The sequence below is a fragment of the Cetorhinus maximus genome, chromosome 22 (assembly GCF_964194155.1).
Source record: "Cetorhinus maximus chromosome 22, sCetMax3.hap1.1, whole genome shotgun sequence".
In the NCBI taxonomy this organism is placed as follows: domain Eukaryota; kingdom Metazoa; phylum Chordata; class Chondrichthyes; order Lamniformes; family Cetorhinidae; genus Cetorhinus; species Cetorhinus maximus.
The window spans coordinates 3,454,170-3,481,877 of record NC_135900.1 but is presented as its reverse complement, the minus strand read 5'-3'; the positions used below and the strand labels follow the sequence as shown (position 1 = coordinate 3,481,877).

Genomic DNA, 27,708 nt, shown 5'->3' with positions numbered 1-27,708 from the left:
CCTCTCACCTTAAATCTATGTCCCCTAGTAATTGACTCTTCCACCTTGTAAAAATTTTTAATAAAATTAATAGACATGTCCCAGCTCATGTGGCAGTTTCACATGAGCTGGGACACGTCTTAAAATTGTTTTTTTCCCCTTTATTAAATTTTTTGGAACTTAAGCTAATCTCCCTGAGGCAGCTCTGTGCCTCAGGGAGATTCCTGCACTCTTTCGTGTGCATGTGGGACAGAGCGCAGGCTCCGACTCAGGCAATCCCCTCCCGCCCGCACAGGGAGCGCTCAGCGCTTCCGGGCGCACGTCACCCTGGGCCAATTAAGGCCCGCCCACGTAAAATGGCGGCGTCTGTCCGATCGTGGGTGGCGATCGGCTGCGTGCATGCCCGCGCCCAGTCCCGTTCAACCACCCTGCCGGGGAGAAAATTCTCCCCATAGTGACAGGAGTGAGTACAATCTACAAGATGCATTACAGGAACTCACCGAGGCTCCTTCGACAGCACCTTCCAAACCTGAGACCTCTACCAACTAGAACGACAAGGGCAGCAGATGCATGGGAACACCACCATCTGCAATTTCTCCTCCAAGCTACAACCATTCTGATTTGGAAATATACCGCCGCCATTCCTTCACTGTTGCTACGTCAAAATTCTGGAGCTCCCTCCCTTAAACGAACTGTGGGTCTGCCTATACCTCACAGCTGCTGCGGCTTACAAAGTTAGCTCACCACCAGCTTCTCAACGATAAAGATGTGCAGTAAATGCTGGCCTGAATAATCAAAAATGCTTGAGACGCTTCTGAAACAATACACTAGATTGTTAAACAACACAAGTACCACACTGCATGAGCACTGCCTACTTATCTCTGAAGCTTCCGGAGGTAACACTGAGTATGTGTTTGTGCCTGTTTTCTGGGGCCTAAAAATGGTGCAAACATACCAATTTAGCATTGGGATAACCTGAGCCCAATCTGCATAGGGATTGGTCCCATGCTCCTGGGGCCAAGTTTTTAGGCAGCCTAGGCAGATGCCTATAAATATTTAGTTCGCTCATGGGATGTGAGCTTCACTTGCAAGGACAACAGACTTTACATGTTACACAGAAGTACATGGAACATACAGACAGAAACAGACCATTCAGTCCAATCAGTTCATGCCTGCCTGTGTGCTCCAATTAAACCACCGCCAGATTTCTTGGTGACTATCTCACATTGATGGCTTCTAGTTTTGCTCTTCCCCACAAATGGAATCATTCTCTCGTGCATCCACTCTATGAAAACCTTTCTAAGTTTTAAAGACCTCTATTAGATCACCCTTCAGCCTTCTCTTTTCAAGTTTTAATATGTTGATAAAGCCTAATACCTGTCCAAGGAGCCCTTTAAAAAAATTGTTCCCGATGAGAGGAGCAAGCATTGGGCCTACCCTCACTTGGTGGCAACCTACTGCAGGTAAACTTCTAAAAGAACATTCCTGAGGATCCAGGAGGAGCAGGAGGGCACTCCCCCCTCTGAAAAAACAGGGGTGGTGGGGGCAAAAAGCTGCATGTGGGGTCACCATGGGAGCTGTAGCTTACTTTGAAGATGTAAATGAGGTCAGAGGCCCAATTTCAAGATGACCTCTTTGTCCAGCATTTCCCATCAGGTTGCCAATGTTGTAATGTGCCTTTAAGGGATTGCAGTATGACATCACCAGAAGGGAAGTGCGTCATGCGGTCCAGTTTTAGTCTCACTTTTTCTTTAAAGCAAAGCACACAGCACAAAGCTTTGTTGCTGGAGTCTTCAAGCTTTATACCCATTTATATCTGTTCACATGTGCCTAGACTTAATAAATGAATCCACAACATGTTTACACAATCTTTTATGGATGACTGGTGCCTTTCTATCATTATAAAAGCAAGGCAGCAACCCTCCAGGATTGTGCTGAAGTCTTCAGGTATGAATTTCCTGGGAAATCTGAGATAAAAAATCATAGGGACATTCAACAATAAATGCGTCCTCTTCTTATTCGTTGTCTTTGTACAATTTCATTTATATTTATATGTATCATAAAATAATTTGAAATGGGGATAAAAAGCTGACAGTCAAGAATTAACCAATCAGGTACAAAGACTCTCTTAGCTTTCCAATTGGCTGAGGAGAACGCAGTGCATGGCAAGGATGGACATGTCGGGCAACCAATGAAGGGAGGAAGGCGGTGGGGCGGTTGGAGGTAGGACGTCTTGTGATTAAGACTCCAGGAATACATCACCATAGTTGGCAACTCTTGTGCACCAAGCCTAGGCCTGGGCTCATTTCCACCCTTTATTGTTCAATGACTTTTCTCTTGGTGGAAAAAGAACCTGGAGGAAACTCTGAACGGCCCAGCTCTTGTTCGACTGGTCAGCTGGAACAATCACCGCAGAAGAAATTATTTGACAGGACACTTCAAGGCATATTGTGGCTGTCAAGATTCCCATCATCTGGAGGAATACATTATTCTAAACATGGTAAAGACTGAAAGGGAAGTTCAAGTGAAGTCATTCGGAAACAGCAAGGCACTTTGTCTCCTCCTTTAGCCATTTAAAAAGCCAGTTGACTTGGCCCTAGAATAGCAATGGAAAAGATGGACAATGGGAAGGTCTCCTTCATTGTCAAGGACAGTCGCACTTTGAAGATGATGCTCAAAAGGGTTAAAATGGGTCAAATAGCAATTGTTCAGTCTCTGAGCACAGATCTGAAAGGAAATTATAATGACCACAATGGAATTATCCATCTGAAAGGCAAGGCAGGGCCACAGCAGACTGTGAGAAGGGAGTAACACATGTCTGTTACTAATTTCTGACACATGTAGACAATGCAGTGAATGCAAATAAAGTAAACTAATCAGGTGCCTTATGTTAAAACACAGACACCTCAAGGTACAACACAACCTGAAGACTAACATCTATCACTAAAATGATTAAACACTTGCATTAGGACACAAGAGCTGTTGAAAATTATGAAGGCTTTTGATAGTGTACAACAGCAATATCTTGCATCCACATAGTCCCTTTAATGTAGTAAAGCATCCTAAGGCACTTCACACAGGTGTTATCAAACAAAATTTCACACCAAGCCACATAAGGAGATATTAGGAAAATGGTAGGTTTTAAGGAGTGTCTTAAAGGAGGAGAGAGAGCTGTATCTGCACGCACACTGTTGTAGATCTTGACTTGGTGCAATAGCCCGATTTTACATCTCTTCCCCATTTTTATTTCCAGTACAGTCAATCAGGAAAGCTGCCAACTCACTGGAACCTGAAATGTACAAGAACATAAGAAATAGGAGCTGGAGTTGGCCATTTGGCCCCTCGAGCCTGCTCCACCATTCAATACAACCATGGCTAAACTTCTGCATCAGCTCCATCTCTCCACCAACTCCCCACACCCTCAATTTGCTTAGTATCCGAACTCAGTCAATCTCAGCCTTAAATATATTCCAAGACCGAGCATCCACAGACCTGGGGGCTAGAAAATTCCAGAGATTCACAACCCTCTGAGTGACGAAATTTCTCCTCATCTCAGTCCTAAATGGGAGACCCCTTGTCTGAAACAGTGACCATACCACCCTATCTCCCAAAGTCAGAAATAAGAACATAAGAGATTGAAGCTGGAGTTGGTCTTAGTCTAGCTCTGCTATTCGTTTGATCATGGCTGATCTTCTGCTTCCACTTACAAAGGACTCCCAATGACTTTTCAGTGCAAACGAATAGCACCTTACAACAGTCGATGTGATACAGCATCAAAATATAGACAATCAGGGAGCAGTTGAATAAACTATATGAAAAGTATGAAATGAACATGTGCTAACCTCTTTGTGCTGAGATGGGCGGAAGAACTGGCCAGTGCCTGAGGACTTGGTCATGCCAGATTTCTACAAATGAAGGTGGTCTTTCCACTGGAGAGCCTCTCGCCACCGAGGATGATACATGGAGCCAGTCACCGGTGCTATGGCAGCTGGGCACATTGAGATCCGTGTTCACAACGCTCTGGTAAAGACTGCTGGACTCCAGAGAGCCTTTGTGGAGGTGGTTCCTCTCGGAATGGATACTGTTGCTGGCTGTGTTCCATTCAGAGTCCACGGAATCCCTGCTGTTCCAGGAAAGTGAAAAGCAGGGAAATTGGGAGAGATCGGTACTGCTGTCACCTCCCCAATTGGATAGTCTGTCTGGCATTTCTATTGGACGGAAATAAAACAGAAAACAGACAAGACTGTGGGAGAGAACAATCATGGCTTCTGTTGACCAAAAACACAAACAAAACTTACGTTTCCATAGCGTCTTTCACCACCTCAGGATGTCCCAAATCACTGTTTACCATCAATGAAATACTTCTGAAGTGTAGACATTGTTGCAATCTAGGTAAGGTGGCAGCCTATTTGCACACAGCAAGCTCCCACAAACGTAACTGAGATAATTAGCAGATAATCTGCTTTAGTGATGTTGGTTAAGGGATAAATATGACCAGGAGGAAAATCCGCCTGCTTTTCTTTGAAATAGTGGTCATGAAACTTTTTACATCCAGCTGAAGGGACAGATGGTTTAATGTCTCATCTGACTCTCAACTCACTCAGTGCTGGCACTAGGAGTGTCAACCTGGATTATAAACTCAAGTGCCTCGAATGAATTTTTTTGTCTTTGCGCTCAGGTGCATGAGAATTCTGTGGGTGTTCACTGATGGAGAATCAGTGAAACCCCGGCAGAGGACAGGATAATCAATTTCCCAAGAGTTCTGTTGATCTCCTGTCGATGTTACAGTAGAAAATCAGAGCTTCCTGGTGAAAATTCAGGGCTCATGTCACATATCGACTTTGCTTTTCACAGCCTCCTGAATTAGCTCAGGTCGATCAATATGAAGCTTAACATCCACTGTTCAGAACGGACATGCCTGAAGACTCTAAAGAAACAAAAGATAAGAGATGACCCCAACAATGACCTTACCTGCCTGATTGGTGTCTCTGTCCATGCTGAACTCAGTTCCCTGGCTACACACATTCAAAGTGTGCCTACTGGGGTGTGATAAAGTGCCATCCAGTTCTGATAGAAGGGGACTGATGCTTTCTCTCAGTCTATCCTCCTCATCTGTCCCTTTGTTATCCAGATCTGCAACATCCCAAATCACCTTAGGGCTTCCACGCTCTGTGTTTGCCTCCAACTCTTCATCTTGGTTTCTCACGCCAGCTCCAAGTCCTGCCTCCCTCTGAATATATTCCTGCTTTTCCGTTTCTTCCATCAGAGATGTCAGACTTGCTGGAGGTGACATGGGCAGGTCCTTTGTGCTGTGTTCGAATGGCACCTGGCAAATCGATTGAGCTGTGAATCGACGCCTCGGGTACACTGGGTGGTGGAAATGCAAACATAATGGTGAAACCACTCCGAGCTTGGAGCACACCTAGAAACAGATGAGGTAACAACTTACGTTAACGTAGCGCCTTTAGCACGGCCAAACATCCCTCGGCACTTCCTAGGCGAAATTAGCAAACAATATATGACATAAAGCTGCATAAGGAAATATTAGGACTGGTGATCAAAAGCTTGGGGAAAATGGTAGACTTGAGCAGCATCTTACAGGAGGAAAGAGAGCAGCGAGGTTTAGGAAGGGAATTCCAGAGCTTAGGCCACTAGCTGCCAATGGTGGAACGATTAAATTGGGGATGTGCAGGAGGCCAGAGTTGGAGGAGTGCAGGATCTCAGGGATGGAGGATATTACAGAGATAGGGAGGGCTGAGACCATGGAGGGATTTGAAAACAAGGATGAAAATATTAAAATTGAGCCATTTCCGTATTGGGAACCAATGTAGGTCATCGAGCACAGGGGATGATGGAGTAACAATACTTGGTGCGAATTAAGAAAAAGGGAGCAGAATTTTGGATCCTGATATTAAGAAGAGACACAGAGACAGAATAGGAGGTTGCGTTGAATTCATCACTTCAAACTAAAACATTATGGACCCTCCATTCAATAGCAGACCTTGTCCAGTCTAAAAATATTCAAACTTATCCCATCCCAACTCCAAATTTTTGCAACTTCAGGATCCAAATTCTGCTGCCAATGTCCTAACTTACACCAAGTCCCATTCACACATCACCCCCTGTGCTTACTGACCTACATTGGATCCCGGTCGCCTTCACTTTAAGTCCTTTAGCACAGGTTTTTAAAATCACTTTCAACGTTGTTTAATTCAAAGTGAACCTTTAAATATTATAAAGTTCTTTACTATAATACACACAGCTCCCTCACTCGATCAAATTAAAAGCACTTCATCACCAGGTTAGGAGGGGTGAGCCTTTAGCTCAATGGTAGCCATCCCCGCCTCTGAGTTAGAAGGTCCAGACTCCAGACAGTCCTGGTGAGCGGAGACAGCAGCTCTAGCTTGGAGTTCCATAAGACCATAAGACATAGGAGCAGAAATTAGGCCATTCGGTCCATCGAGTCTGCTCCGCCATTCAATCATGGCTGATAAGTTTCTCAACCCCATCCTCCCGCCTTCTCCCCGTAACCTTTGATCCCCTTACCAATCAAGAACCTATCTATCTCGGTCTCATCATTTGGGTTCTAGGAGCCTTAAACTTCTCCTTGAACAGGACTAACTCACCTCTGGACTGGGAAAAAGGTGACATAAACATGGAAGGAGCAGTCACATTTTAGCTTCGCAGCCTGTGAATCCTTCCACTGTTCATACTGTTCTCTACCAAAAATCTGCATTGACATAGCGCCTTTAACATTGCGAAAACATTCCAAGGTGCTTCACAGGGATGTTGTCAGATGAGACAAGCCAAAGAAGCCATTCGGACAGATGATCATAAACTTGCTGAAAGTTTTGAGGAAGCCTTAAAAGGAGAGAGCAGTGGAGGGGTTTCCTCAAGAAAAGCGCTAAAGATATGACTCCCCGCAACTTTTGAACAGAATTCCTAAAACTAGGCATCTGAGAGGCTGAGTAAATCAGGTTCATCTTCTCTGGAGTTTAAAAAAAGAGAGATGATCTGATTGAACATTCAAGATTTGGAAGGGGCTTGGAAGGGTAGATACCTAGACCTTCTTCCTCCTGGCTGGGGAATCTAGAATAAGGGGGTGGTCATTTAGGGTTGATATGAGGAGAAATTTCTTCACCCAAATGGTTGTGAATCTTTGGACTTCTCTGCCCCAGAGAATTGTGGATGGTCCATCTTTGAATATATTTAAGGCTGGGATAGACAGAGTTTTGGCCTCTCAGGGAATCAAGGGGTATGGGGCAGGTGAGAAAATGGGCTTGAATATTCCTTAGGGAGCCAGAAAAAGAATCCCATTTCAGCACAGATTCTAAACTGTCTAAAAAGACACTGAGGGACATTAGCTATAGACACACACCAGCCAGAGCTGTTGATCTAATAGAGCCCAAAGCTGCAATTGTTACTGCCTGATATTCTGACTTTGCTCAGCTCTTGCAAGGGTTAAACCTGATTTCTATGACAATGTAGGAAGGAAAAGAGTATTCCGCGTCATTCCCCCCCATCCATCCCCGAGTCACCTCAACAACTTCCCAAGTAACAATGATCTGAGCTTTGCTGCTATGAGGAAGCCCAATATCCTCCCTCTCCCACTCCCAACCCCCACTCTCCCTGCCCCTCCTTTCATCTAAAGCCCTGATCTTCCTGATAAATAAACGCAGTGGTCGAAATTGTGTTCAGCCTTGTCTGAAAGAATCGAGAAATCCTCCCCACACAATCCCTGCCTGTAATTTCCACACACCATGTGACCAGAGTCATTCTGAAGGATAAAGGGATGGTGCACAGTGCTGATTAATGCAGGGATCCTGTACAATTCCCACCCTTGTTCCATCTGTTGCCGGGAGAGTGTTTGAATGGCATGTGTCAAGAGACATAGCTATGTAAACTAACCAAAGAAATTAACCGGCTCTTTTCTTTGGCCACCGATGTAACTACACCAGCCACCATATGGCGAGTAATTAGTTGTAAAACTGTGGTAATGTTCACGCAATGCCAGCTACCAGCTAGAATGAATGCCAGCTGATAAAATGCCCATGCATTTCACTGAAGATTGCAAAAACTAGCTCCACCCAGGCAATTGTTCAGTTGGAAGTGTATTCATCCAATTCATTGTCTGGACAAAATTCCTATTATGCAGATACTGTTTACTGGCTTAATAAATAGGATTCACTTTATTGACATTGCTTCATGACTGAATCAAAGATGGAGGCCAGTCAGCCCATAATGCCACTGCCAGCTCGTTGACAATGTTATCCAATTGATCCCACTAGCCCCTGCTCTTTGCCTGTAACATGCAAATCATCTCCCGTTCAAGTCTTTATCCAATTCCCTCCTGAATGTTAATATCGAATCTAATTTTAGGTAGCCCATTCCAGATATTGCTACATTTGGCCTCATCTCCCACCTGGCTTTTTTGTCCCTTACTTTGAACGTTTTTTATTTATTCTTTCATGGGATGTGGGCGTCACTGGCAAGGCCAGCATTTGTTGCCCATCCCTAATTACCCATGAACTGAGTGTCTTGCTAGGCCGTTCCAGAGTCAACCACATTGCTGTGGGTCTGGAGTCACATGTAGGCCCGATCGGGTAAGGACAGCAGATTTCCTTCCCTAAAGGACATGAGCAAACCAGTTGGGTTTTTACGACAATCAACACTAATTTCATGGCCACCATTACTGAGACTAGCTTTCAATTCCAGATGTATTCATTAATTGAATTTAAATTCCACCAGCTGCCATGGTGGGATTCAAACCCATGCCCCCAGAGCATTAGCCTGCAACCTCTGGATTACTAGTCCAGTGACATTATCACTACACCACCAATCCCACAGGCTTGTCTCTTCTGGCTACTGACCTCCCTGATAGTGTAAACAGTTCCCCTCTATCTACATCTGTTCCATTATTGGAGGCCATGCCTTCAGCTGTCCAGACCCTGTGTCGTGGAATTCCTTCCCTAAATCTCTCCACCTCGCTCTCCTCTTTTAAGATGCTACTTCAAACCTACCTCTTTGGCAAGCTTTTGTTCACCCGTCCTGATATTGCCTTGTGTGCCTTGGTGTCCAATTTTATTTGATACTGCTCCTCTGAAAACCTTTGTGATGTTTTGCTATATTAAAAGTGTTATGACCACTGGACATTAAAAGATGGTTATGTTTTAAACTGTCTTCTTTAATTCAATGTAAAATGGAATAGTGGGGGGGTGGGACCTTCTACTTACTCTTCCCGGAGGCAAGAACATGTGACTTCATACTAAATCCGCCTAGAGACAATCTCATGTCAGCTGCTTATTAGGGATGGTCAAACTGAGACCGAATCAAAGTAAGGTGCGAGATGTAAGATCTGGAAAAAGCAGCTAGTCTTGCTGCTGCCCAGACTCATTGACTCTCAGGGACAATCAGGCCGAAAGTTTTGGATGTGAAGTCCTACAACAAATGCTGCAATGCCAGACAGAAGGAAAGGACTGGGCTTTTGGCTTAACCATCAAGTGGGGGGTTGGTGACGATGGAACCACTGTTCGAGGAAACAAGGAATTTGCAGAGTTAAAAACCATGGAATCACCAGAGGGAACCTTGCAATATATGAACATACAAACATACAAAATAGGAACAGAAGTAGGCTTTTTGGCCCCTCAAGCCTGCTCCGCCACTTATTAAGGTCATGGTTGATCTGTTTGTGTTTTGAATTCCACTTCCCAACTATCTCCGTTAATCTTTGATTCCCTTGTCTAACAAGAATTATCTACCTCCGCCTGAAAAATATCCAGTGACCCCGCCTCCACTGCCTTCTGAGGCAGAGAGTTCCAAAGTCACACAACCCTCAGAGAGAAAAAATTTCTCCTCATCTCTGTCCTAAAAGGACGACCCCTAATTTTAAAACAGTGCCCCCTAGTTCTGGACTCACCCACAAGGGGAAACATCCTTTTGACGTTCACCTTGTCAACACTGTTCAGGATCTTGTATACTTCAATCAAATCACCCCTCACTCTTCTAAACTCCAGTGGAAACAAGCCCAGTCTGTCCAACCTTTCCTCATAAGACAATTCCAGGTATCAATCTAGTAAACCTCCTCTGAACCGCCTCCAATGCGTTTACATATTTCCTTAAATAAGGAGACCAAAACCACACACAGTATTCGAGATGCAGTCTCACCAATGCCCTGTATAACTGAAGCATAACATGCTTACTTTTATGTTCAATTCCTCTCATAACAAAGGATAACATTCCATTAGCCTTCTTGATTACTCCCTGTACCTGCGTACTAACTTTTTGTGGGAAGTCCATTTGATTATGCTCAAAGAGTTGAGTGAAGGGAACTTAGTTTAAAAGGATACTGGAATATTCACCCTGGTGAAGCAGGTAGGAGAGACCCTGTTAGTGCTCGGGGGGGGGTCTTTGGATTTTAATCACAGGACTACATATCTACAGAGTGCGGTGTAATCTATAAAGGCAGGTGGGGTTTTCAGTTGTGTTAAGAAGTTACTAGGGAATGGAATACCTTTTCTGAAGTTTAGTGTATTGCTTATTAAGTTTACTCGATGTTGATTTTAGTGTGTGCAGTTTAGTGTGTTTATTACAGTAGAATAATGAAAACATAAAATCCTGTTGGGTGATCGTTTGAGTCAGACACTGGGAAATTCATATCACTTCTAAAAGCTATTGGTCTCTATGGAGCTTGTAACAGAGGTGCTATATAATTACAAAGCTATCGCTGCTGTATTAAATGTTATATATTTTATATCTCAGGCAGAGATGACATGAATTTCTATGTGTGCAACAAGTTCTATTTTTAAATGTTTACTCTGTGCTGCAGCTCAGGTTTCCAGCTCTATCTACAGTTCAGGGCTTAACCAATCAAGCACAGTGAGCATAGACAGTAAAAAGACTCACATAATCAAACATAGAAAAACTGAACACTACATCAAGGTTGATTCCTGGGATCAACCCAGAGAGTTGTTCTATATAATGAATGGCTGAGTAAATTGGATCTATACTCTCAGGAGCTTAGAAGAATGAGAAATGATCTCATTGAAATATACAAGATTCTGAGAGGGCTTGACTGGGTAAACACTGAGGGGCTGTTTCCCTGGCTGGGGAATCTAGAACACGGGAGCACAGTCTCAGGATAAGGGAACTTTAGGATTGAGATGAGGAAGAATGTATTCACTCAAAGGTTGTGAATCTTTGGAATTCTCTACCCCGGAGAGTTGTGGATGTTCCATCATTGAATACTTTTAAGGCTTTAAAGACAGATTTTTGGTTTCTCAACAAATTGAGGGGCATGAGGAGCCGGCGGGAAAGTGGAGTTGAAGCCCAAGATCAGTCATGATGGCGGAGCAAATTCAACAGGCTGTGTGATCTTCTCCTGCTCCCATTTCTTATGTCCTTATTAAATCCTTTAAAAACTCGAGTACCTCATGTCCTAATGTGAGCTTGGTTATGTTACTGATCGATATGTGTTTGACTTGAGGTTACGTTGTACCCTGAGGCACCTGAGCTTTCACATAAGTGAGTGACTAACCGATTGTGCTTGTGTTGAATACATTGTCTGAGCAAAAACCAGAAATTAGTCATGGACGTGTGTGGATGCCAAAACCTCAGATTACCTGCAGTTTTCCATATGTCCTTGGAGGAAGCGGACGGTTTCACATTTGAAGGTCCCGCGTGGAGTGTTCGGGGCCTGGAGTTGAGGTCCCACGGCGTCCGCAAACTGCTGGATGACGTGTTCATGTGAGCAATGAATCTGGCACATGGTAGTGGAGGTCTGGTCAAATCTGGCTGGAGGGTAGGCTGGCACAGAAAGCAACAACAGCAAATTCATTTCAACTCCACTGGAGGTTATGACCTTCCACATGTCGACCAAACATAATTCTCACCGTTCAAAGAACAATGAAACATTTTTAACATTCATTTACAGGATATGGGCATCACTGGCTGGGCCAGCATTTATTTCCCATCCCTAGCTGCCCTTGAGAAGGTGGTGGTGAGCTGCTTTCTTGAACCCCTGCAGTCCACGTGGTGTAGGTACACCCACAGTGCTGTTAGGGAGGGAGTTCCAGGATTTTGACCCAGCGACAGCTAGGGAATATATTCTGAAACTGTAAGAAAGCAATAACTGATAGAATTTGCCTTTTGTAAACAGTAGGTGCTCATTATTAACAGAGTGGGAAAAAATTCAACCTGTAGTTTTTTTTTGAAAGAAGCAATAGTGGAGCTGCAATGAATTAACAATTTTGACTCTCTCATCAGAACTGACTATTAATATTTGACTTTAATTGGTCAGACAGTCAAAGACAAGTGAACATTGAAGTGAAAATGACAAAGAAAAGAGCTTACATTTATATAGACCCTCATCACATCTCTAAGAAATACCCCGAAGCACATTGCACACAAAGGAAGAAAGAACTTACATTTATACAGCATCTCCAGATGTCCCAAAGTGCCTTCCAGCCAATGAAGTACTTTTCTGAAGTGTAGTCACTATTGTAATGTAGGAAACACAGCAGCCAATTTGCACACAGCAAGCTCCCACAAACAGCAATTAAATAAGTGACCAGAAATCTGTCTTAGCGATGTTGGTTGAAGGATAAATAATGGTCAGGACACTGGCAGGAACTCTTCTGTTGTTATTTGAAATAGTGCCATGGGATCTTTTAAATCCACTTGAGAGGGCAGACAGGACCTCAGTTTAATGTCACATCCTAAAGACAGTACCTCTGACAGTGCAGCACCAACTCAAGAACTGCACTGGAATGTCAGCCTGGATTCTGTGCTCCAGTGTCTGCAGTGGGGGCTGAAACATATAACCCATCGACTTGGAGGAAATAGAGACATGAAAATAGATAATTCTGCTCTACAAACACGTGAAAAAAATGTGACAACAGGAAGTAAAGACAGTAGGTGCACTAGGAAGTAATATTATAGATACAAGTTGCATCACAGTATCACAGAATCTTTACAGTGCAGAAGGAGGCCATTTGGCCCATCGAGTCTGCACTGGCTCTCTGAAAGAGCATTCCACCTGGTCCCACTCCCCTGCCTTATCCCTGTAACCTTGCACATTCTTTCTTTTCACATAGCAATCCAATTCCCATTTGAATACCTCAATCGAACCTGCCTCCACCACCCTCTAAGGAAGTTCGTTCCAGACTCCAACCACCCTCTGGCTGAAAAAATTTTTCCTCACATCACATTTACCTCTTCTGCCAATTATTTTGAATCTGTGTCCTCTAGTTCCTGATGTTCACTTGAGTGGGAACAGTTTCTCACTATTTACCCTGTCCATGCCCCTCAGGATCTTGAATAGCTCTATCAAGTCTCTCCTCAGCCTTCTTTTCTCCAAGGGAAACAGTCCCAACCTCTCCAATCTATTCTCATAGCTACAGTTCTTTATCCCTGGAATAATTCTTGTGAATCTCCTCTGTACCCTCTCCAATGCCTTCACATCCTTCCTCAAGTGTGGTGCCCAGAACTGGATGTAGTACTCCAGGTGAGGCCTAATTATTGTCTTATACAAGTTCAACATGACCTCCTTACTCTTGTACTCAATGCTCCTATTCGTAAAGCCTAAGACACTATATGCTTTATTAACTGCTCTCTCAACATGCCCTGCCATCTTCAATGACCTATGTACGTATACACCAAGGTCCCTCTGTTCCTGCACCTCCTTTAGAGTTTCTCCCTTTATTTTATACTGTTTCACCACATTTCTCCTGCCAAAATGAATCACCTCACACTTCCCTACATTGAACTTCATCTGCCACTTGTCTGTCCAATCCACCAACATGTCTATGTTCTTTTGAAGTTCAAGACTATCCCCATCACAGTTAACAACATTTCCAATCTTTGTATCATCTGCAAATTTTGAAATCATGCCCTGCACACCACAGTCTAGGTCATTAATATATATCAGGAAGAGCAAGGGTCCCAACACTGACCCCTGGGGAACTCCACTACAAACCTTCCTCCAATCTGAAAAACAACCATTTGTCACTACTCTCTGTTTTCTGTCACTCAGCACTTTCTTGTCCAAGTGCCTACTTTCCCTTTTATTCCATGGCCTAGAATTTTGCTCACAAGTCTGTTGTGTGGCACTGTATCAAATGCCTTTTGAAAATCGATATACGCCACGTCAACAGCTTTTCCCTTATCAACTTTCTCTGTTACCTCCTCAAAAAAGTCTAGAAAGTTAGTTAAACATGTTTTTCCCTTAAGGAATCCATGTTGGCTTTCCTTAATTATCCTGCACTTGTCTAAGTGACTATTGATTTTATCCCATACTATAGTTTCCAGAAGTTTCCCTACCACTGAGGTCAAACTGACTGGTCTGTAGTTGCCAGATTTATCCTTGCACCCCTTTTTGAACAATGGTGTAACATTCGCAATTCTCCAGTCCTCTGGCACCTCCCCTGTGTCTAAGGAAGACTGGAAGATTATCAGTACTGCCTCTGCAATTTCCGCTCTCACTTCCTTCAGTACCCTTAGATACATCTCATCTGGTCCTGGTACCTTATCTATTTTAAGTAAAGGTAACATTTCCAACACCTCCTTCCTTTCAATTGTAAGTTCTTCTAGTGTACCAGTTACCTCCTCTTTCACCTTGGCCTGGGTAGGATCCTCTTCCTTTGTAAAGACAAATCAAAGTATTCAATCAATACATGTGCAATTTCTCTAGCCTCCACATACAAGTCCCCTTTTTGTCCCTAATTGGCCCTACTTTCTTTTACCACCCTTTTATTATTTACATGCTTATAGAAGACCTTGGGATTCCCTTTTATGTTCGATGCCAGACTCTTTTCATGCTCTATCCTTGCTTTTCTTATTAGTTTCTTCACTTCCCCTCTGGTATTCAGCCTGATTCTCCATTGTATTTTCTACCTGACATCCGTCATACTCGCACTTCTTCCTTTTCATCTTCACCTGTATCTCTCTCGTTATCCAGAGCGCTCTGGATTTATTTGTCCTTCTTTTCCCCTTGAAGGGAATATACCTTGACATTGCCTGCAATATTTTTTCTTTGAAGGTGGCCCATTGTTCAGCCACCATCTGTGTCACATAATTTTTCTGACTGCCATTATACTACAGCCTAGAAATTTCTGGGTTTGTTATCAACAAGGGGATGGATAGTAAGTGCTGGCAGCAACTAGCTGAGCTGAATAGTAAACTGGTAAACATCATCAACAATAATTTACATTTATATAGCACATTTAACACTCACAGGAGTGTTACCAACCAAATTTTGATATGGGGTCGCATAATGAATATTAGGATAGGGGACCAGAAGCTTGGTCAAAGAGAGGTTTTCATTGAATCATAGGTTCCCAATATTCTTAATTACTTAAATAAAAGCAAACAACTGCGGATGCTGGAAATCCAAAACAAAAACAGAAACAGAATTGCCTGGAAAAACTCGGCAGGTCTGGCAGCATTGGCGGAGGAGAGCACAGTTGACGTTTCGAGTCCTCATGACGCTTCAACCTGTTGAAACATCAACTGTGCTCTCCTCCGCCGATGCTGCCAGATCTGCTGAGTTTTTCCAGGTATTTCTGTTTCTGTTTTTATTCTTAATTACTTGCTGCATCTGTATACTAACATTTTGCGATTCATACACTAGGACACCCAGATTCCTCTGCATCTCAGAGCTCTGCAATCTCTCACCATTTAGGTAATATGCCTCTTTTTTGTTCATTCTGCCTAAATGGACAACCTTACATTTTTCTTATGTTACATTCCATCTGCCAGTGCAACTTTATTTTGAAATAGATTCCCAGCCCAGAAATTTGGCAAGGCGTAGTTGAGAGCAGGTCACAGGACATGTAATCAGATCTCATCAGTTTGGAGTGTTCCCCAAACGTCATGGGATACAAAATTATCACTGTGTCATTTATAAGTTTGTTAATGGCGCAGAATGTATGTCACAAGCAAGTCACCATCATTAAACCGATAAAGACATTGGGGTAGGAACTGTGCTGGGCGGCAGCAAGAAATTGCTGATAGTCAATCAGTGGCCATTATACTTGCTGCCCAAGTTTCTTTTCCAATGATATCATCATTAATCGTCTTACAGAACGGGTGTGTAAATGACAACATAATTTAAATATAAATAAGTGTGAAGTAGTACATTTGGTGGGAGGAATAAGGAGAGTAAATACTCAGAATCACATAAGAACATACAAATTAAGAGCAAGAGTAGGCCACTCAGCTCCTCAAGCCTGCTCCATCATTCAATAAGATCATGGCTCAACTGAGTTTAACCTCATATTCCTGCCTATTCCCGATAACCTTTCACCCCCTTGTTTATCAAGAATCTATCTACCTCTGTCTTAAAGATGTTCAAGGAATCTGCTTCCACTGCTTTTTGAGGAAGAGAATGCCAAAGTCTCATGACCCTCTGAGAGAAATTTTTTTTCCTCATCTCTGTCCTAAATGGGTAACCCCTTATTTTGAAACAGTGACCCCCAGGTTTTCGAGGTTTCTCCCACAAGATGAAATATCCTTTCCACATCCACCCTGTCAAGTTCCCTTAAGGTTTTATATGTTTCAATCAAGTCATGTCTTACTTTTCTAACTCCAGTGGATACCAGCCTAGCCTGTCCAGCGCTTCTTCATAAGATAACCCGCTCATTCCAGGTATTAATCTAGTAAACCGTCTCTGAACTGCTTCTAATGCACTTACATCTTTCCTTAAATAAGGAGACTAATACTGTACACAGTACACCAGATGTAGTCTCACCAATGCCCTGTATAACAGAAGCATAACCTCCCTAACCTTGTATTCAATTATTCTTTCAATAAATGATAACATTCTATTAGCTTTCCTAATTACTTGCTTTACCTGCCATACTAACATTTTGTGATTCATGCACTAGGACACCCAGATCCTTCTGCGTCTCAGAGCTCTGCAATCTCTCACCGTTTAGGTATTATGCCACTTTTTTGCTCGTCCTGCCAAAATGGACAACCTCCCATTTCCCTATATTATAATCCATTTGCTAGATTTTTGCCCGCCCACCTAACCTATCTATATCCTTTTGTAGTCCCCGAATGGTTACAGTGTAGAAGGAGGCCATTCAACCCATCGGCCGGGATTTTCTGGCCCCAGCGTGGCAGGACCCGTCGCGGGAGATACAGCGGCCCAGCCAAAAGTCCATTGGCTTTCGTCGGAGCCAGATGATCCCGACGGCCGGTGGGGCTGGAAAATCCCATGCATCGTGTCTGCACCGGCTTTCCGATTGGAACGTTTCACCCAGCGTCATTCCCCACCTTCTCTCCGTAACCCTGCACATTCTCCCTTTTCAGCTAACGGCCTAATTTCCTTTTGAACGCTTCAATTGAACTTGCCTCTACCACACTCTCAGGCAACGCATTAACCACTCGCTGCGTGAGAAAAGGTTTTCCTCGTGTCACCCTCGTTGCTGTTGCCAATTGCTTGCAGTAGGAGTCTGAATGAAGTAAAAGAGCAAAAGGATCTGTGATTACACCTTCTCGAATCACTTAGAGTAGCGATGTAACTTAGTAAAGTCAATCCAAAACGTAACAAAAAAACTGGGTTCATTTCTAAGGGGATAGAATTGAAAAGTAGAGAAGTTATGTTAAATTTGCACAGAACCTTGGTTAGACAACGCCTGGACAGTTGTGGTCTCCATGTTACTAAAAAGAATATAGAGGTACTGGAGAAGGTGGAAGATAGTGGGAAGAGGCCCTAGTGGAAGATAAATACCAGGATAGACCAGTTGGGCTGATTGGCCTGTTTCTGTGCTGTAAATGTAATCTTTTATTTTCCTATACCACTCAGGATGAGTTTCTACCTGGTTGAACTTATGGCCAGGGTGTGTCACCCACATACATCACCCAGGTTATTACTCTGGCTTCTTACCAGGGAGACATTTTTCATTCACAATCACCTCCTGCAGCCTGGCTCATTTCAACAAGTGAGACAAAGTACATCCAGAAATGGCATTAAGTGGTCCAGTATAAGTTACAGCAGGGATAGAAAGCCCTGGAAGAACTCAACACAAACCATGGTGTCATTTAAAGAAATGGGCATGGAAAGCCTACTTGACTGGTTTATTGCAGAGGTGGATCAGTAGGCTGTGCCATCTGTTCCATTTCACTTGATACCAGGATTCAGTGTGTACCCTAGAACACCCTCTTAGACTCCACTCCAAGACCTACTTGAAGTTCTCCTTTCAGCCAGAACATTACTTAATATCAGACGTGACCTTTTCCTTATAACAGCTCAACTGTGAGGCTACCACAACAGCAAATATTGACACTTGATAGAATATGCAATGCATTACACAGGAAGGCAGCCTAAGTGATTGTCTTTAAATTTATGCAAACGCTCTGGCCCTAACTGAGGCAGCACAGCGTCTGACTGTCACAACAAGACTGGACAAATATTTAACCGTAATAATTTTTCTGAATGAGTGACACTTCCTTCTTTTGTGAAAGGACATTTACTTACAGCTTAGCAATATCTTTGCACCTGTACATTTGAGGCTTGTTTGACTGAGCCTGCTCACTGTACTAGTCCAGTCATAGAAACCGACAGCGCAGAAGGAGGCCATTCGGCCCATCATGCCTAAGTTGGCTCTTTAAAAGAGCTATCCATTTAGTTCCAATCCCCTGCCTTTTCCCCATAACTCTGCAAGTTTCTCTCTTTCAAGTATATACACAACTCCTTTTTGAACATTCCTATTGAATCTGCTTCCACTGTCCTTTCAGGTAACGCATTTCAGATCGCAACAACCCTCTGCTCTTCTCTCTTCTGATTCTTTTACCAGGATTGGCTACCCATAACAATAGCTACAAAAAAATCAATGGAAAAGGGGTTTATGAAGCAATAGTCAGCCCTGTTTTATTACACAGATCTGAGTGCTGGAAAGTGAGGAAAGCTTATGAACAAGCAGAGATGAATTGGTTGAGAGGCATGCTGGACATAACAAGGATGGAAAGTATAAAGAATGATGCTATAAGAATGTGAAACAAGAAACAACAGAGGATACAAGGAAGACAAATGCTTTGATTTAGGATACATTTGAAGAACAAAAAGAGTTGGAGTACCTGCCGAGGCTGTGTGTACGGAGAGTCATGGAGCAAGCAGCACAAAAAAACAAAGTGGAGTTCGCCTATCTCACTTGTTGGATTGGGAATGTATACTAGGCTGTTTAACACTTCAAACACTAGTGAATTTGCACAGTACTGTCTGTTTCACTCACTGATAATGAGGAATTTCAGATGCTGCTCATCTTCATATCATTTCCCATTCTGCCTTGCGTAATGTTTTACTTGCCAATCAGACAAAAGTTATTCTGTTTGCTCTCGTGCTCACATACACTGGCAAAATCAGGCCCCACAGTAGCCAAGTTAAATTCCTAAATGCTGACCAGAACCACAGATATTTCTTTAATCATTCCAATCTGCTCTTTCTAATTAGCACTATCAGAGGCCACAGACAGAGAGTGGCATTGTTAGGGAGCTGCATCTTTGAACAGGGAAATCTGATTATCAACCTCAGTCAGAAACTAGGCCATAATACAGCTCAGCGTCCACTCAGCCTTTCATTTTTGATCATACATAAATGTATTTCTGCTGCTGATTTACAGGACTCTTAGTTAAGAATAACTCATTGAATGTGTGTTCACTGAAGTCGCATGTTTGTTCCCTATTATCCAGCCAATGATTGGTTACATGATGTAAGACCAGCTAAAGCTTCACTTGTGCAAAGCAAAATGGGTGGGTACTCCCAGTGTATCATTGGGAATGGAGATTGAGTATCTGAGTGCTAAAGTCAACGCGCCTAATTCCACTGCCACCCCTCGCCACCCACCAGCCCCCTCCAATGTATCAGTCACTAAAACTAACACCCAAAGTCCTCTGTCAGACTGCATATTACACATGCCCCTCCAACCCAATAGTTCATTTTTAAAGTTTACTTTCAGAATGTAGGTAAGGCCAGCATTTATTGCCCATTCAATAGTTGCCCTTCTTTGGATTACTAGTTCAGTTACATAACCACTACAATACTGTACCTGACGTCAGCCATGGCTCAGTTGCCAGCACCCTTGCTTTGTCAGAAGGGCTATGAGTTCAAGTCCTACCCCAGAGATTTAAGCACAACATTCAGGCTGACTTTCCCGGTGCAGTACTGAGGGAGTGCTACACCATCAGAGAAGCTATCCTTTGGAGGAGATGGTAAACCCGGGCCCCATTTTCCCTTACGAATGGAAGAAAAGATCCTATGGTGTTATTTTACAGGGGAGTTTTCCCTGGAGTCCTGGCCAATATTTAGCTCTCAACATCACAAAAAACAGACAACATGGCCTTTTATCTCTGTTGTAAGATGCCTTTAAGGAATTGCAGCTTGACATCGCTAGAAGGAAGTGGTGCAATGATAAAGATTCAAGGTTATAACCATGAGACTGGAATCAAGCCAGGTAACTTCGTGGTCACATCAGGTGCACTGAGGAGATTGCCTAACCCAGTGAAAACAAAACATGTATCCTTGGATCTACAAGTTGATTTCGCTGACATCAAATTTGAAAATGTTCTCCAAGTTGATCTGGTTCACTTTCTGCAATGCAAATGTCAGCAGCTACAAGAAGAAATGGTGAAAGATTCCACACTACAGAAATTGTGGAAAACCACCATTGAAAAGTTGGCCTGATTCGATTCAGCATGTCCACGAACACATGAGGCCATTTAGGCCTTACCAAGATGAGCTAGGCATCTCCCAGGGAATTATTTTTAAAGGCAGGCAGGTCATCATACCAGAATCTTTGCGACCTGATATTCTTCAACAACTTCATCACTCACACATGGGCATAGATTGGACAAGAAGACTCACCAGAGACAGTCCATTGGATAGGTTTGAACAATGATATTGAAGTCATCATCAAGCAGTGCGAGACATGCCAAGTCAGCACAAGGAACCATTGATTCCACATGAGGTTCCTACCCATCCTTGGTCCAAAATTGTATCGGACCTCTTTCATGTCCATGGCACTGACTTCATCGTCATCGTTGCCTACTTTACCAAGTACCCCATTATTCGACAATTGCACAACACATCAAGCACAACTGCCGCACACACTATAAGTGCTATTTTCAGTCTATTTGGTGTGCCTCAACAGATAATTATGGATAACAGTCTGCATTTTATTGGTAAGTGTTACGGACAGGGGAGGAAGGCAAAACTGAACTCCTTTATTTTCTTCACCATCTGTCATTAAGCAGATGTCTTTTAATTTTTGAAATAGGCTGTGGTGTGTACCCCAAACCCGCTGTTTGTGAGGTCAATTGTTAAAGTGACTTTCAACAAACTCTCTTTAGGGTTAAATAAGAAGTATAGTTTATTCACACATTCAAATTGTGATGGTCACAACTTCATACGCGCGCGCGCACACACACACACACACACACACACACACACAAACACGTAGACAAGAAGAAGATAGGAAAGAGGAGTTTTTACAATTATGAAGAATTTAAAAGAAAAAAGCACCACAAATATGGGTATCAGTTCATGTGATTGCCAGAGTCCGGTAATTAAAAGTTCAGTGAGTGTTCCTTCATGGAGGAGCTACAGTTCAGTCAGGTTCAGGTAGCTGAAACAGGAGTTTACAGAATTCCTTTGAAGTTGATGGTGATGCAGCTGGATGAGGTTGGTATACAGGGACTTGTTCTGCTCAGCAGGAATCTTCCGGAGGAAACAGACATTGAGAACTTGAACTTGATGCAGGCTATTGGTCAGCCTGGAGTCCTGCTTTGATGTTTGCAGGCTGGAGGTTAAACAGCAGACTGAGTTGTAAGTCTAGAAATGTAATAGTAAATTTTTCCAAAGGCCAGAAGCTTAGGTCATGTGATGTTGCTCATTAAGTCAGTTGCAGGCTAACAAGCAGTTTCTATGCCTCTGGTCAAAATTCATTGTTTACCTTAGGAGATAGATGGTGGTTTTTAGTACAGTTTCTGTAAGTATAACAAGTTTCGCTGGCTCTCCCTTTGTTATAGGACCAGGCTTGAGAGACAAGTCGTCTACTGGTCCCTGGTTTAACTGATTATAATGTGTCCTCACAATGAGAGGTGTGCGATTCGACAAGGATGAGGGTTCAGCTTTTGTCCTGTAACTGTTGTTGGAAATTTCCAGAACCTGTAGCCAACTTATGAATCATGGGACCTGTAGCAGCCATCTTTTGGTTCAGCAAGGTCCCCTTTTTAAATAAGCAAAAAGGTAAGGTTTGATTTAAACAGTTTATGATCTCTTTCATGTCTTAGAGACATGATAATAAGCCATTTCAGGATATATTTGAGAAATGGAATATCGATCACACTACTTCTCCTCATTACCTTTGATCTAACGGCCTAGCTGACTGAATGATTCACACGGTGAAATCCCCAATTCTCAAATGTAGACAGACCAAGCAAGATCTACACATTGCAATGTTACATCTGAGAGTGACACCTGTAAGTGCAACTATTCCATCGCCAACAGAGCTCATGTTTGGCAGACCAGTGTGTACCAATTTTACCTACTCTTACCCATCTACTCTCTCAGAAGCTAGAGAATAACTTTAAAATGGCAAGAGAAGATCACCAATGTGCATGATAAAATTACAGGTGCAGAATTACCAATTTTACAGTTGGGACAAGTTTGCATCCAGGATCCCAAAGAAGATACAAGGCAACTAGCCAGGGTGACAAGGATTTGTTCAGAACCAAGGTCATAAGAAGTCATTATACACAAAGGTGAAATTGTGAGGCATATCGCAGGACAACTGTGATCCATCCCCGCTCCTCAGCCACTGTGCAGTCCTGTTGCATCAAGGACAAGATTCCAAATGCAACCAGGAACAACATCCAAGAATGACAATCCCACAGATCATTGTGAGCAATAAAAAAAACCTCCAGACAAGGTTATTATTACAAGATCTGGATGTGCCAACAGATTACCTCTATGCTTTAGAGATTCATAGATTCACCACTCCTATACACTCATGTAATGGTAACTAAACATGAACATGTACTGTAAATAGTTGTACTTCTTTGGAAGGGGGGAAAGTATCTTTAAAAAAAAAGGGGGGATGTTGTAAGATGCCTTTAAGGGATTACAGCATGACATCATTAGAAGGAGGTGTGTCATGCAATCCAATTTTGGTTTCACCTCTGCTTTCAGCAGAGTACACACACGTAGCTCTGCAGCTCTGATGTCTTCACACTTTATGCCTCTATATAACTGTTCCCATGTGCCTAGTCTCAATAAATGAACACACAACCTGTTTGCACAATCCCTTATGAGTAATTGGTAGCTTCATATCATTATAAAAATACAACAATCTCATTGCTTCAAAAGTACTTCATTGGCTGTAAAGAGCTTTGGGATGATCTGAGGTCATGAAATGTGCTATATAAATATATGTTCTTTCTTTATTGCTTTTATTAGTCCAGAGTCTCTGGAATATTGTCCAGTAACATAACCATTATCCTATTGTTCCCTGTTCTCTAACTCAAAAAGTATTGATTCCAATGAGTTCACTAGCAAAATTTGCTACTTGTCTTCATTTTATTTTAATTACATAGCCTGACGTTTTTTTTCTATTGTTATTGATTCACGGGATATGGGCTTCACTGGCTGGGCCAGCATTTATTGCCCATCCCTAGTTGCCCTTGAGAAGGTGGTGGTGAGCTGCCTTCTTGAACCGCTGCAGTCCATGTGGTGTATGTACACCCACAGTGCTGTTAGGGAGGGAGTTCCAGGATTTTGACCCAGCGACAGTGAGGGAACGGATATATATTTCCAAGTCAGGATGGTGAGTGACTTGCAGGGGAACCTCCAGGTGGTGTTGTTCCCATCTATCTGCTGCCCTTGTTCTTCTAGGTAGTAGTGGTTGTGGGTTTGGAAGGTGCTGTCTAGGGAGCCTTGGTGAACTCCTGCAGTGCATCTTGTAGATGGTACACACTGCTGCTACTGTGCATTGGTGATGGACGGAGTGGATGTTTGTGGATGTGGTGCCAATCAAGTGGGCTGTTTTGTCCTGGATGGTGTCCAGCTTCTTCAGTGTTGTGGGAGCTGCACTCATCCAGGCAAATGGAGAGTATTCCATCACACTCCTGACCTGTGCCTTGCAGATGGTGGACGTGCTTTGGGGAGTCAGGAGGTGAGTTACTTTCCGCATGATTCCTAGCCTCTGACCCGCTCTTTTAGCCACAGTATTTATATGGCTAGTCCAGTTCAGTTTCTGGTCAATGGTAACCCCCAGGATGTTGATAGTGGGGGATTCAGTGATGGTAATGCCATTGAACATCAAGGGGTGATGGTTAGATTCTCTCTTGTTGGAGATGGTCATTGCCTGGCACTTGTGTGGCGCGAATGTTACTTGCTACTTGTCAGCCCAAACCTGGATGTTGTCCAGGTCTTTGCTGCCTTTGGGCATGGACTGCTTCAGTATCTGGGGGAGTCGCGAATGGTGCTGAACATTGTGCAATCATCAGCGAACATCCCCACTTCTGACCTTATGATGGAAGAAAGATCACTGATGAAGCAGCTGAAGATGGTTGGGCCGAGGACACTACCCTGAGGAACTCCTGCAGTGATGTCCTGGAGCCTAGATGACTGACCTCCAACAACCACAATCATCTTCCTTTGCGCTAGGTATGACTTCAACCAATAATTTACAAGGCAACGTGTTTCCCAGCTTTTAAAATTCATAGCTGCTGCTATTTGTCTGAAGTGACAAGTCATAAATAATCATTAATCATAATCATTTTGACATAATTGTTCTGATGAAGAGTCATCTGGACTCGAAACGTTAACTCTGTCTTTCTCTCCACAGATGCTGTCAGACCTGCTGAGTTTTTCAAGCAATTTTTGTTTTTGTTTCAGATTTCCAGCATCCGAAGTATTTTGCTTTTACATAAATAATCATTTCTGAACTAACTGATTGATTTTGTTTCTGCCAGGCTGGGTTGCTTAATTTCCTGGCTTCACATCTGCACCAGGTGTTGGGAATGTCTCCAATTGATTGGAATTTTGAGTTTGTGACATGAGGAAAATCAGAGGTAACACAATGTCATTTGACTGAACATCAGCTATCTACAAGGGAGCCAGGACCTTCCTTCTCACTTTAATCAACCAAAATCAACAATGTGATCAGACCAGAACCTAACTTCGGGTTATGAACTTGATATAGATTAAGAACTCGCATTTCTATAGCACCTTTCAAGACCTCAGGACAACATACACTTCTTTACAGCCAATTAAATACTTTTGAAGTGCAGTTACTGTGATAATGTAGGAAACAGGGCAGGGAATTTGCACACAGCAAGCTCCCACAAACATGAGATAAATGATCAGAAAGATCTGTTATAGTTTTTTAATTCTCTTATGGGATATGAGTGTTGCTAGCAAGACTAGCATTTATTTCTCATCCCTAGTTGCCCTTGAGAAGGTGGTGGTGAGCTGCCTTCTTGAACCACTGCAGTCCATGTGGTGTAGGTACACCCACAGTGCTGTTAGGAGGGGAGTTCCAGGGTTTTTACCCAACGATAGCGAAGGAACAGCGATATATTTCCAAATCAGGATGGTGTGTGGCTTGGAAGGGAATTTTCAGTTATGTTGATTGAGGGATAAACATTGATCCCAGGACTCCAGGGGAAACTCACCTTCTTCGAAATAGTGCCAAGGGACATTTTACATGCACCTGAGATGACAGAACAGCACCTTGATTTAATGTCTCAAACGTAAAACAACACCTCCAACAATGCAGCACCTCTTCAGTACTGGCATGTCATGTCCACCTGGATTATGTGTTCAAGCCTCATGACTTGAATCTCCTGACACAAATACAAGAGTGTCACCCACTGAGCCGCAGTAGACACCAAATTAACACTGCTTCTATCAGCTCATATAAAGTATCTAAAGAGAACACTTTTTAAAAATATATCTCACTCACCATAATAGTTACAGGGGCTTTGTACAAACTTAACTCAGGCACAGAGTTTTGGCACATTTACCCAATTAAATTATTCTCAATCCCAAACATCTCTGTAGGACCTCACAATGCTAGCAGGTACTTCTCAGGAGGTTGACTGAAGGCTACCACATCAGTGCAGTGACAGGTCAAACAAAATTGGCAATTTAATGAAGCTGCAGACAATAAGAAGAATAAAGTTGATTTCTTCACGTTAAATAAAGTCAAATGGAGACAATTCTAGCCTAATTACTAGTGAATAAAGAACGTAGCTCCATAAAACACACATAATCTGGCTCAACCCTCTCTAGACGTATGCCTGATTTGGGAAACAATGGAAACTGAACCACCCAATAAAGGACTTGGACTCAGTGGCACTGAATGTGATTTTATAATTCATCTTTACCATTTAAAAATAACCCAAGCTCCTTTAACCCTTCACGGAATCATTTGCTTCCATGGTTTGGAAATGACGAGTTTATTTTGTAATTATCGAATATTTGAATAACTTTCATCAAACGTTACATGTGATAAAGTGAGGGCAGAAATTTAAATCGCTAAACTTCACATGGGAATCCTTGTCCTACTCAGTCAAACACATATAACAGCAACAGTTCTGTTGAAGGGTCATGAGGACTCGAAACGTCAACTCTTTTCTTCTCCGCCGATGCTGCCAGACCTGCTGAGTTTTTCCAGGTAATTCTGTTTTTGTTTTACATATAACAGCAGTCTGTATAAAAATAGTGCACCTCAGAATATCTTACAAACACATTATAATAACAACCTGTATTTATAATGGCATCTTTAACATAATAAGGATCCCATGGTGCTTAACAGGAGTGTAATCCAGTCTGACACATAAGGAGATATTTGAGCAAAACCCCAATGGAAGAGGTGGGTTTTAAGGATCGTCCGGAATGAAGCAAGAGATGTAGAGGGAGATAAGACGTGGTTTAGCAAGGTTTAGAGAGTTACGTGCTGGTAGGTGAATTTTGCTGGGGACAGTCAAGTATTGTTTGCTGATTGTCTATTATTCTGTGTTTCAAAATCATAATTTACACCTTCCAGCCAATCAGAATGTGCAATGACTCCCCAAAACACAAGAGTGTGGATTTTCATAGCCCTGTCCTAACATTAAGGGGCAGCAATAGCCTCATGCCTGGCTTGGGAGCCTTACCATTCCATTAACAGTGGCAATGGGGCCGGTGCCATTTTGAAAGAGTACCCACTGGTTTCAGGCTGTAGACTAATGACCCAAAGATCATGAGTTCAAACTCCGCCGTGGCAATTTGTGAGTTCAATAAATTTGGCAATTTTTGTTCTGGGATTATGAAAAAAAAAATGACAATAAAAGCTGGTGAATTGTTGTACAAACCCAACAGGGCTTACGAATGTCCTTCAGGTAAGGGACCTGCTCCGTCTGTCCAGTCTGCTCTACCGCAGACTGCCACAGGCTCACGATGCCCCCACGGCAACTATGAATGAGCAATAAAAACAATTTTAACAGCATTACTTACATCACAAAAGCAAATAACTATAACATTGATTCTCTTCCCCTTGCTTTCAAAGGTTCTCCAAAGTTTGAAACCGATAATAATAAGCTTAATCACATATATATTTAAACACCTGCTGCCAATTTGTCATCAATTTTTCATATTCAATGCACACACTACAATAGCAAACCCACCACAGTATTCAAGGGCTTTATAGTGTACGCCTGTCAGAGGTGAGTCATTAGACAAACATGTTC

The 27,708-nt window shown here is 42.8% G+C and overlaps 1 protein-coding gene across 1 annotated transcript in view; it reads right to left on the bottom strand.

The window, feature by feature from the left end:
* LOC144696402 (uncharacterized) overlaps positions 1 to 27,708 on the bottom strand; it is a 204,430-nt gene that overhangs the window by 148,191 nt on the left and 28,531 nt on the right. Inside the window, exons 3-5 of the mRNA XM_078567646.1 lie at positions 11,598 to 11,781; positions 4,951 to 5,346; positions 3,822 to 4,187 (exon numbers count right to left, since the gene is read on the bottom strand). Of these exons, the coding sequence (XP_078423772.1) occupies positions 3,822 to 4,187; positions 4,951 to 5,346; positions 11,598 to 11,781 (946 nt within the window). The remainder of the gene's footprint in view (positions 1 to 3,821; positions 4,188 to 4,950; positions 5,347 to 11,597; positions 11,782 to 27,708) is intronic.